Source organism: Pongo pygmaeus, chromosome 8 (assembly GCF_028885625.2).
Source record: "Pongo pygmaeus isolate AG05252 chromosome 8, NHGRI_mPonPyg2-v2.0_pri, whole genome shotgun sequence".
NCBI lineage: Eukaryota > Metazoa > Chordata > Mammalia > Primates > Hominidae > Pongo > Pongo pygmaeus.
In genome coordinates, this window is record NC_072381.2 from 136,630,374 (window position 1) to 136,642,891 (window position 12,518).

General features: G+C 49.1%; 1 protein-coding gene across 1 annotated transcript in view; it reads right to left on the reverse strand.

The window, feature by feature from the left end:
- TCERG1L (transcription elongation regulator 1 like) overlaps positions 1-12,518 on the reverse strand; it is a 245,318-nt gene that overhangs the window by 68,603 nt on the left and 164,197 nt on the right. Inside the window, exons 5-6 of the mRNA XM_054436467.2 lie at positions 4,150-4,238; positions 455-543 (exon numbers count right to left, since the gene is read on the reverse strand). Of these exons, the coding sequence (XP_054292442.1) occupies positions 455-543; positions 4,150-4,238 (178 nt within the window). The remainder of the gene's footprint in view (positions 1-454; positions 544-4,149; positions 4,239-12,518) is intronic.

Consider the following 12,518-nt stretch of genomic DNA (forward strand, 5'->3'; position numbering starts at 1 on the left):
AACTGTGGCTCCCTCGTGGAGGGTGTCTGGAGTGTGGCATATTCCGAGAGCAGGCAGCCACGCAGGGCGACAGAGAGAACAGGCACGTCTTTAATTAACAGACATTCAGTTACGATTCTTCTTGGAGTGGAGGGAAAACAGATCTTTTGAAGCATAAGGCATGCTACACTTTCTTCAGCCACTGCCTTTCGCTGATAGACATGCAACAGCATTATCATTTTAATACATATTCACAGATAGATCAGAGCAGGATAGCTCATCGCTTAAATGCTATTTTTTTCTTTCTGGAGAATGTGACCACAGTGCAGAATTACACCTGCCAGGAGTTGCAAGTTCATTGTTTTTAAGACACAGGATGCCTGAGAAACATGTAGTGTCTCTTTGGTGACATCAGGCAAATGCCAGGACCAGACAACGCCATTGCTAGTGGCTCTCGAGCTTTGGGGTGTCTTACCAGGGGGATCCGGGCACCGGGGTGGAGGCCACCGGCCTGTTGCCTCTGGCTGTGCTGTCCTCTCCTCCCCCCAGCATCGGTGGAGGCTCCTTTCAACAGAAAGAGACAGGAGAGTGGCTTTTAATTTTAAACACTCATCTTCAATTACAAGCAAGGAAGGGAGGAATAAACAAATCTCCTGCAGGCAGGCTGCTTATAGTAGCCACGAGATAATGACCTCAGCACGGCAGCGCCTGGGCTGGGAGGTTCTGCCAGGAACACGGAATCAGTGCAGAGCACACTGGGTAGAATCACCTGGACAAAGGCACCCCCTCATTGTCCCAAGTTGTCTAAGCTGCCTGCTTTTCCAGAAGCAGAGACGGTCAGAGGCAGCCAAGAGAGGGCATCTGAGGTCTGAGGTCTTTGGGACAGAAAATCTCACTGGCTTCATCCCCAAAAATGAGCTGACCCAGCAGTGGGAGTCTCTATGCCATGAAAACAACAGCATTTAGTGGCAGGGAGCCTCAAAGCTGGGGCTGCCACATCCTGGTCCTGTTAAGGCGGGAGGAGGCGACAAACCCATATTCCTCAATAACGACTCTGCCACATAGAGTCTAGTTCCTCCCCAGGCTCCTGCCCTTCCCAAACATCCAGCTGGGGGCAGGGCTCATGGGGGCTGTTTTGCATCCTGGGGATGATTCTGATTCTGACGCTCCGTTGGTCCACATTTCCATTAAGAAATAAGAATGTTTGAAGTGCCAGGCATTGTGGCTCACGCCTGTAATCCAAGCACTTTGGGAGGTCGAAGCGGGCGGATCACGAGGTCAAGAGATCTAGACCATCCTGGCCAACATGGTGAAACCCCATCTCTACTAAAAATACAAAAATTAGCTGTGTGTGGTGTGCGCACCTGTAGTCCCAGCTACTTGGGAGGCTGAGGCAGGAGAATCACTTGAACCTTGGAGGTGGAGGTTGCAGTGAGCCGAGATTGCACCACTGCACTCCAGCCTGGGGAACAGAGTGAGACTCTGTCTAAAAAAAAAAAAAAGAAAAAAGAAAAAAAAAAAGAAAATTTATCACCTAGAATAAAATGAAGATTTATGCCCTAAAATTAAAAAGAGATAAAAATAAGCTATGGTTAGGACACTTGATCAGTATTCATTAAGAATAAAATTTGGAGAAAAATAAAAGTTGCTTGAGATTTAAAAATATGGCCCATCACAACTCTAACATAAACAGAGGCCCAGAATTCAGATGAACTCCTTTAGCCATATTGGTGTATGACAGACAGCAGGTCTTTGTTCAGTCAGTACTGGGCAGAAAGAACCAAATTCTTACCAGTAGAACCATATATCACAAAGAGAAATAAAAAAAATCAGGAAGTATCACCAGAATTTTGGAAGGCTACAAGAAAGAAATAAAGTCACATGAAGTATAATAAATTCCAGTGTGAGAAACTTTTTTCTTTTTCCCTCTTCCAGCTGTTTCCATGGTTTTAATCTCAAACTTAGAATGCTCTGATAGATTATGTTCTCTCTCTGGGAAAATTAGGTGGGATTAAAAATACCAGTGCCTTATTCAAAGCAACAATCTGGTTCCGAGCTGAGAATGGCACGTGCAATTAGAATACACAATTCATTAAAAAAAAACCTGAAAGTCATCCTAACATTTTAGAATCTCTGTTTCTACCATTGTTGATGTTGATACTTTATGAGGCAGTGGAGGTGGGAAGATGATTAACCATTCGACCAACCAAAACTAAATGAAGTCAATGCTCCAAAGTCCTCCTGGGGAGCCCCCAGTGCAACATCAGCCATGCACAGGAGGCTGGGGATGCTGTACCAAAACTCAGCACGTGTGGGTCCCTGAGGGCTGCGCTGGGCCAGGGCCCAGCTGCACTGTGTCAGCTGCTTTCAAACAGGCGCTTAGGAAGAAAAGTGCTAAATTACTGAGGCACAGAAGCATGAGATTAGAACAAAAATTAGCAGAATCTCAAGTGTCTATAAGAGACAATGGTGAGATAAAGCCCAAACAAGTAAGTCTGTCTAATGTGGCTGCTTGGTAGAACCATGGAAAACAGAGTGAAGCTGCGTCTTGGTGATCGACTTATCCAGAGCGAGTGGCCCATGTTGCGAGATGCCAGCCCAGAGGGAAGGACAAGAAACACACAGATTAAAGCGCTCAGCCAGAAGCATCTCACACAGTCTCCAGTGTCAGGGTGAACCTGGGAAGGGCATCTTCTAGAACATCACGCAAGGGACTACCAGGAAGGAAGGGGTGGTCTGTTTACGTATGTTCATCCTGGCATTTTGGTATTTTACACATGATTTGTAATGTATATTATAACATTATCTTTAAGTTTGTAAGTTTACGAATAAAATTTTTATAGGTTTTCTAGTAATAGGAAATATCTTTGTTTCTTGTGAGAAAATAAGGTCAGGATAAATAATTGGCATAACAGAGCATTCAGAAACACTTGTCTCAAAAAATATATATTAAGACTAGAGCTTATATTACCAATCCAATTAAAAAAACTAGGGGGGACTTTCATTATGAAGTTAATTGAACAATAGAAACTCAACAAGAAGTCTGAGTGGTAGATTACCTCAGCTAATTATTCAAGCAAATAGAGTAGGATGTAATTTGTGATGGGGACTAACGTTTAAATTTGGCAAGGCTGGGGTTCTCTACTGCTAATTACCGAGGTCTTCTCCATGAGATGCATGCTGGTTATGATTTCCTGTTGGTGATAAAAACGGCTAATCATGGTATAAAACTCTTGTTCCACGTTGAAGTCATAAAAGTGAATTAGACTCGAAGAACCACGTGATGAAGAAAGGAGTTATTTAAGGAACTAGAAAGGCTATCTGTGTAATTAATACGTAATTCTGGCCTGGATGTTAATCTGGAAAAATTGGAAAAATCATATCTCAGGGGGCAAAAGATTAATTTGCTCTATTTGTGATCAATTTTCACCACTGAACACCTGCACCGATGATTGAGGAGAAGACGTGAACAACAGGGTGACTACATCCTGGAAGAACTCAGAGGATAGACGGAAGCAAAACCAGAGAGAACAGAAAGCTCGCAGTGTGGCTTGAGGCAGAGAAATACCTTGGAAAGGTGAAGTAAGAGATAATGTTGACAAATAACTGAGTCCCACCAGCATCTTCAGTGTATTTGACAGATGACAGCAAATTAAGTGTGATTTGTGATTTTGAAATGCAGTAATAAAAATGACTCCCTTGGGTTATTGAGAGGAAGGACTGTACTATTGAAAACACGAAATGCTTCAAATGCACTGTCCTGGCCAGTCTTTAAAACACCATTTGGCAAGCCAGTGAAGAGAAAGACCTGAAATTAGAATGAGTGTGTTGGCTTTTCTTTCCTCTTGCCTAAGTGGTGTCTGAGTTTGACTACCTTGTGTGTCTTCTCTTCCTTCTGAAAATGGACAAAGTTCAAATGGAAGCCAAATTCCTTCTCAACAGAGTTCCCCAGGGAGCTCCAGACCCAGATCTGGCAGGACCAGCAAGGGCTGCGTCCCTGCTCTCCAGGCCCCACCTGGCCCCTTCAGTGCCAGGTCCTGCTGCTTCACACAGCAGATGGCAGTCGTTTCACAAACACCATACAGCAAACAAGCGTGAGGGTGTCCTGGTCCTGGTCCTCCACACCCAGGGTTTTGTGTCTTTAACACACACACGAGCCCCAAAACTGACCTTGTCTTCTTTGTCCCCAGCCCGGCTCTTCTGGGCCCGCAGCATCAGGGCAGGAGGGCGGGCCGCTCGGCCCCGCTCTGTCCTTGTATCTGTTGGGCCAAAGCAGTTGTCATTAAAATTTCAGTTGTCACAGTAGTTTGGAAAACCTAAGCAATCAAAGACAAAAAGTGGCCCTGAAGATTGGAATTGGTCAGTAGACACTGTGCAATCCACAGGAAGGTGGCATTGCCCTGTCCTTGGGTTGAAGTCTATTGACAAAGTTCTCATCCCAAAGCGAGGATGCACCTGACGATGGGTTTGCAGGGGGCCAGAGGCCTGGGCACACACATGCACCCCTGGACTCCCCGGCCTGACCTCCCCGCATCCCTCTCCTGTGCCTGTGTGTGCAGGCAGTGTTCACTCCACCCTGGACTCAGCCTTATGGAGAAGGACAAGCAGGAAACAAGCCCAAAAGCGGGAGGCCCGAGACTTGGCTGTTGTCCATCTGGTGACAATCACCAGGGTGACGCCATGACAATTCTCACCACTCCCAGCCCAGCGAGCCCAGGGTGGGAGTGCTGTGCCCACGTGTGTGGGTGTCTTGGGGCTGCTCTCTTGCATTCTGGGGCCCCCAGTGCGCTGGGCAGTCAGGAGCCTCCTCCAGTGATGTCAACCTGCCCCCTGGACTCCATCTATGCCCAGGCTGGGTGCCATCTAAAACACTGTTGGCCAAGCCTTGTGAACTGGGCCACATGGGTCACAGATGAATAGGACACAGGCCCTTCCCAAGAAGGACAAAGGGTCAGTGTAGGACAGCAGAATCAGCCTTGCTGAGGTTCTGCTAGCTGGTGACCATGATGGGCCGCCCTTGGTCCTGGCCCTGCCAAGGGGACAGGAGGGGCTCTGTGCAGGCCACACCGCCAGTGACCATGGCTTTACTGGCTACCATGGTGGGCCCTGGTTTTTCCAGGGGGCTGGACCCACAGCACTTGGAAAAGTGCTTGTTTCAGGGGAGGAAGGGATTCTGTAAATTCCCAAAGATTGTTACCTTTTTGTCTTCTCTAAAAATGTCTATCTAACTCTCAAAATTTTGCAAGTAGATACAGGGAAAAACAGTAAAGCAAGGTTGAGCTCTGTTTTAATACCAAGAATAAAAAGAAGGACCCAAACCGTCTAACCACACACCAACCTAAAATAATAGATAAGTTCTCAAAGGAAAGCCCTGGCCAGGTCTCATGGGTGTGCAGGGCAGGACCCTTGGGAAGCAGAGATTTGTTTAACTTGATCCAGAGCTCAAGACTGGGCAGTGCAGTCAGGGAGGCCTGGGTATGCTCCTTCCTGGCAGATGGAAGGATGGGGAATTAATGTAAATCACTTTATACGTGTGTGCACACAACACACAGGTGCATATATGCACACATACACATAGAAAGGACGTCCTGTGGCCCCTTCAAGCTACACGTCTGTGCTTGAAGGGGGTGAAAGGCAAGACTGGGGGTCCCACTGGCTCACCCCACCTTCTAGCCTTTCTTCCTTGCCCCACTGCAAACTGGGGCCCCTCTGCAGCTCCGGGAAGGAGATTTGCATAGCTCCGGGAAGGAGATTTGCATAGCTCTGGGAAGGAGATTTGCATAGCTCCGCATGGGGCCAGCTGTCATGTCCTCCGTGGGCATTGGCACCTGTCCGGTTTGCGGTTGCAGAGCCAGGTGGTCTGCAAGGCATCCCTCCCTAGCGCCCTTGGGAGGAAGCCCCTCATTTGAGTTGGGTCAATCAGCAAATTTATTTCAGATGTGGAGCAGCAACACTAAGGCAGCCCGGAGGCCCCATCCCCGGAGGTGCTGAGTTCGGACGAGGCAGAAACACAGCATTCCACCCCAGACTCCCCTCCATCCAGTGAGCGGGTGGAGGAATGCCCAGCCTGTCCACCACTTTCACTCTGCACAGGGCCCTGCCCTGCGGGCTCTCCCCAGGGCTGGATGGCTGGTCTGCCCTTAGTGCCGGCTGCCGGGAAACAGGCTGAGCAGGGATCCCTGAGGGCGCCAGCCTCCTCCATCATTGCCACTCTACGAGGGTGTCCACACAGAGTCTACACTGCACACTCTTCCTTCACAAGAGGCCTGCCAAGGCCGACCATAGGGCTCCCAACAGCCATGACCACCCTAAGAGACGCCCTCAGGCCTGGCAGCTGCGTGCACGGGTCTATTTCAAGGTTGGCCTTGGGGAAGGGACTATCGGCTTTGCACTGAACCGGGTAACCAAGCCTGAGTCAAGAAAAGATTTCAGGACAGTGGAAATATTTTACTGTCACTCAGGAAGAGAAGCAGAGTCCCTGGATTGCATTAAGATTTCCGGAACTCTGTAAGAATTACTCCCAGAGCCCATCCTTGTCAAGATGCAGTGGTCATCAAGCAGCCTGGACACCGGGTCTCTGTCCTGATCCTGCAGGGTTGTCCTGTCCCCACCCCATCTCTGCCTCCTCATCTACAAGATGGGATTAGCTGGTCACTACCTCTATGCCACAGAAAGAGGCTAGCAGATGGGGACACAGCCACGCCCTGGGGAACCCTCGTTAAAAAACCCAGGGCTCTGTCCCTCTGCCTCCATCCTGCAGACACCAGAAGCAGCTCCCTGACTGAGGGACAAGGGGGCACACAAAGGAAGCTGAGCCCACCGTTCCCCTGCCCTCGAAGACCCAACGCAAAGCAGGCCCAAGCGACCGGACGAGGGAAGTTAAACTTGGTGATTCAATGACCCAGCACTCCACATATTTCACTACTGCTCTGAGACCTATTTTTTGACTGGATATGAGTGAATGGCTTTTTACTACCTAAGAACGAGCCAAAAGTGAATTGGTTTAAATTTTATCTAAAGTACAGCAAAGAGCAAGTCCCAGGGAGGAAGTCTGGAGGGGTCGTGCACGGAAAGCTGAGGTTGTGTTTTAATTTTATGCCATACACCCTATGTTTTCAACATGGCAGGTGCCTATAAAACACACAGCAATCTCAGTAACAGAAATGTATGTCTGTATCTTCTATGAGCATGTAAATGAATACATATTGTGAAAAACTGTGTTAGGAACACTGGCAGTGCGCGAGGAGTCTGTAAGCCCATAATACTGTTCTCAAATGACAGCATTGCCTAGTTTATTCCCCATTACCTTGAGAAAACATATTAAGATATTTTTCATATTGAAAACAGTTGATCTTTGTAAAAATCAGATCTTAAAGTCTGGCTTTTGAGATAAATGGATTTACATTGTTCCTCATGAGTGCTTCTTAGAGAAGATATTGTTAATGAGCATTTTAAAGCCCCCAGTCACAGACACACACCCCGGAATACCTGTGACAAATGTTTGTGCCTTGTCCTAAATAGTTTTCTTAATAACCGGCACTCTTGAACAGTCATTGATTTTGCAGGTACCTTGGAGGTGTGTAGGTGGCACCAGGGGCTCACACACATAAATGGGTCTGCATCTCAGCCATTCCACCGTGGACATGCTTATTCTACTGCTCTCCGGGGGCCACTTCCAGGGTCCACTCTGACATGCTTAAGTACTCTTTGCTTTGGGCCTCTCCACAAACTCTGATGATGTTGTCATAAAATCCTCCCTTGAGTGGCAGACAGAACTAGTTTATGGAGGAAAATCAACAAGTGTAAGACCATGGGCGCTAAAGTACTTCGGGGAGCATGCAATATATTTCCGTCATCCGAGAGAGGCATGGCGGTAATACCTTTCTGTGCAATGCCTCTATTGATCAGACCCAACTCTGAGATGTGAATGCTCCCCAGTGGCCTTCAATGTAATTTTCCTCCTGGCAGTGATGAGAGACAAAGAGAACTGAGAAGGTCGCATGGAAGCCTGGAAGGAAGCAAAAAAGGCTGTGCTAAAAACTCCCATATCAGTCAGCTGACAAGCATTTATTTACTGCTCTTATAGAATCCAGCACAACCCTCCTTGCTGGTGGGGAAGAAGTGAGAGGATGCACTGTGAGCAATTAGACACTCCTCTCTCAAAGGGCCGCAGGGATGGGTGAGGGCATCCAGGAGAAAAGTAATCAACACCAGCCTCTTGAAGTCAAATGAGGCAATGAAATATTTCTTTAAGAAAAGTGTGGAGGCCAGGCACCATGGCTCTTGCCTATAATCCCAGCACTTTGGGAGGCCGAGGTGGGTGGATCACGAGGTCAAGAGTTCAAGACCAGCCTGGCCAAGATGGTGAAACCCTGTCTCTACTAAAAATACAAAAATTAGCTGGGCGTGGTGGCAAGCGCCTGTAATCCCAGCTACTCGGGAGGCTGAAGCAGAGAATTGCTTGAACCTGGGAAGCGGAGGTTACAGTGAGCTGACATCACGCCACTGCACTCCAGCCTGGGTGACAGAGTGAGACTCTGTCTCAAACAAAGAAAAAAAAAAAAAGAAAAGAAAGGAAGAAAGAAAAAAAGAAAGAAAAGTGTGGAAAGAAAGACTGTGTCCTATCTCCTGGGCAAGACTTAGCTTCAGAAATCCTTGGAGCTCAGCAATCAATTCGCCCTGTTTCCCTGAAAGAAGCGGAAGGTGGGTTTGCTTGTGCCTGACCCGGGGTCAGGGTCCTGGAAGCTTTTCCGTATTGTGCTTCACAGTCATTAATCCAGGCCCGAGGCACCTGCTCTCCTAGAGTGCCTGGAAGGTGAAGACTCAAAGGTATCATCATCACCTGGGGTCAGGCCTCAGCTCAAAGGCAGCACCAGGATGCGGGTCCAGTTGATGGCATATGCCGTGTAGTCATCACACACCCTAAGACCAGCAAATGCTTCTTGCGTTGAATGAAGTATCAGGAATTTATTTATTTATTTATTTATTTATTTAGAGACAGGGTCTCACTCTGTCATCCAGGCTGGAGTGGGTTCACTGCAACCTTTGAGTGATTCTCCTGTCTCAGCCTCCTGAGCAGCTGAGATTACAGGCATGCACCACCACACCTGGCTCATTTTTGTATTTTTAGTAGAGACAGGGTTTCACCATGTTGGCCAGGCTGGTATCGAACTCCTGACCTCAGGTGATCCGCCCGCCTCGGCCTCCCAAAGTGCTGGGATTACAGGCGTGAGCCACCGCGCCCGGCCCAGGAATTTATTTTAACATTCAAAAGAGTTTGTTTCTTCAAAAATTATTAAAATAAAGAACTACTCTAGGAAGTCAAAAGTGTCTACCTCGTCAAAAAGTTATCAGAAATATATCAGTATCTCCCAATGCAAAAAGTAATTCTGAAAGTCAGTCCAATTTTAATTCCATAAATATTGACCTCCTTTGACCTCAGTTTCCTCATCCATAAAAGAAACTGTCTTCATTCTCTTCCAGTTCTGGGATTCCAAGTGTCAACATGATATCTGGAAGTGTGTGGAGTAAACCCCAAAGGAACCGGAGTTGCAGCCTTCACTGTGAGGCTGTGAGAACATGCGTCTTCTGGTTTCCTGCCGGAGGAGGAGGTGAACTCAGGGAAGTGAATGGACCCCACGGGGGAGAGGGGAACCCGGGGAAGTGAATGGACCCCACGGGGGAGGAGGGGAACCCGGGGAAGTAAACGGACCCCATGGGGGAGGAGGGCAACCCGGGGAAGTGAATGGACCCCAAGGAACAGGGAGAGAGAATTCACCTATTCTGAAAGCCAAGAGCAGCCGCTCATGCCTTTGAAACCAACCTCCTCTGATGATTTTGGATGTAGGCAGGAAATCTCTTAGGCTGAGGAGGGCGTTGACCCACAGATGGTCTCCACCGCCCCTGAGGCTGAAGGAAACTGGAAGGGCTTGGAGTTCTTGATTGTTGTAGACTGTTAGCCATTATGAAAAGGGTTCATGAGGAGGATCCACACCATGCGTGCTCCATGCGTGCTGGCTCCGCACACAGCTGGGAGCAGACCCTGAGACCAGCTCACAGGAGCCTTGCTTGGTTGGACATGCACGCTTGTCCAGTCGCCTCCACTCTTGGGGAGAACACCCAGGCCTGTGCCAGCTATGATGGTGGTAGGGTGGCAGGAGACAACCGGGAGTCACTGGAGCCCTGTTTCTGTGTTTGCCACAATCTAGTGACCCCATTTCCATATATGAATGGTTTCACCTCCAAGAGCATATAAGGTCTCATCCACTTGAAGAATTGTTGTAGAGAGAATAATGAAAGATTTTTTTTTTTTTTTTTTTTTTTTGAGACAGAGTTTTGCTCTTGTCATCCAGGCTTGGAGTACAATGGCAAGATCTCAGCTCACTGCAACTTCTGCCTCCTGGGTTCAATTGATTATCTTGCCTCGGCCTCCCGAGTAGCTGAGATTACAGGGGTCTGCCACCAAGCCCAGCTAATTTTTGTATTTTTAGTAGAGATGGGGTTTCACCATGTTGGCAAGGCTGGTCTTGAACTCCTGACCTCAGGTGATCCACCTGCCTCAGCCTCCCAAAGTGCTGGTATTACAGGTGTGAGCCACTGCACCCGGCCTGAATGATATTTTAATCTGGCCTACTGCCTCCCTGGAAGCACCCTTCTGAAATAATTTCCAAGATGCTGAGATAAAGTAGGCACAATGATCTCATTTAACAACTAAGAAAAGCAGACTAGGTGAGCATTTTCTAGATTATAAAGTAAGCCAGTAGGGAGGGCAGAAATTATCTGTCAATTTAACTGGTACTGAGCTCCTTTGAAAAATTTGATAATAAAATAAGGGGAAAATACAATTTATGCTTAAGATAATAAAAATGACACACTCAGGGCCAGTTGTATATGGTCCTAAATGAGGCGTGGTGACTGCATTGATTTTCCGAGTCAGCCTCTTCAATAAGAACCAAAGTATCTAAGGGAACCCTGTCCCCGGGAAGGTGCCTGCGTGCCGTCTTCATGCTGAGTGTCAGATTCACAAGAGTTGCCGGCCCCAGAGCAAGGCGGAAGCAGGAGAGATTTAGATTTCAGGGGTTAAAAACAAGAGAAGCCCAGGGGACTGAGGGGCACTTGAATGGAAGGGGTACCATGTAGTGCAGGGAAGGTTGGTGGCACCTGGGAGAAGGAAGGTTGGGGGCAGCTGGGAGAAGACAGGCACAGCCTGGAGGTGCCTCCTTAAATCCCCTTCTCCAGGGCCTGCCCCTCTAGACAGAACCTGCCACGGTGTCCTCCAGATGATGTCAGGAAAGCCAAATCCCGCTGGTGAGGAGCTGGTGAAAGGGGAGACTGTGCAGCTACCTGGACAGTCTCCCCCTGTCCAGAGCTCCCCCTGGCAGCTCAGGACTGGGAACGAGGCGGGGGGGTGGGGTACCAAACCCCTCAAGAAGCCCCTCCCCAAGCAGGGCTTTTGACTGCTACAGGAGGGGCTGGAGTTGGAGTGGCAGGTGCTCCCTGGAGGTCCGGAAGAGCCAGGGTTCTCTGGTCCATCCCCACATCTCACCACAGGATGTACAGGTGGTGGCCTTGCCCCTGCTTAGTGTCTGCTGCACAGACCCACTGACCTGCCCGGAATACGAGACTACAGTCAGATGCCTGCTGCCGCCTCAGGAGGACAGCACTGGGGGCTGCAGGCACTGGGGCAGGAGGGTGGTGGCACCTCTGACAGAGCACCACACCCCGGCACATAGGACAAGCCCAGCATCAAGCCCAGCCGCACAGGCTGAAACCCCACGGTGGGGCCGTTTCCCCGGGAGCCTCCTTGAAGCTGGTGCAGGTCTTCCTGGGCCCTGCTCAGTAGGCCAGGAGAATGCCAGCTGGCTGGGCTGCTGTGCAGTTGGAGAGGGCTCAGGTCAGCCAGGGCTCCAGAGGTCCCCTGGCGAGGGCTGGGCTGCAGGCAGGGCCCATCGCTGCAGCTGTGCCCGCCTCTCCCTCTTACCCTCCTGTTCCCCAGCAAAGGCTGGCTCCTGAGATCCCAGAGCACCTCGTTGAACCCCACTATAAATGGAGATAATTTTCATATAAACAGCAAATCATTTCTGAGTCCTCCTAAATTTTTCATAGGTAGTGATTTCAGAGTTGACAAGCTGCAGAGAATTAATTTTCCACCCATTTTTAACATCCTGAATTTCCCTTTGCAAGAACAAAGGGTTGTCAAATGCTCAGACCAGAGAACCACAGCGTGGCTTCGTCCACAAGAAGGGGTCTCAGTAGTGAGAGGCAACTCCACCTTTTTACAGGACTCAGCCCTATAATGAGAATTTGCCTCATCATGGGACTCCACCCCTGCAACCTGAACCCACCCTGGAACCTGAACCCACCCCTCTAATGGGACCCCACCCCTGCAACCTGAACCCACCCCTCTAATGGGACCCCACCCCTGCAGCCTGAACCCACCCCTCAAATAGGACCCCAACCCTGCAGCCTGAACCCACCCCTCTAATGGGACCCCACCCCTGCAGCCTGAACCCACCCCTCTAATAGGACCCCACCCCTGT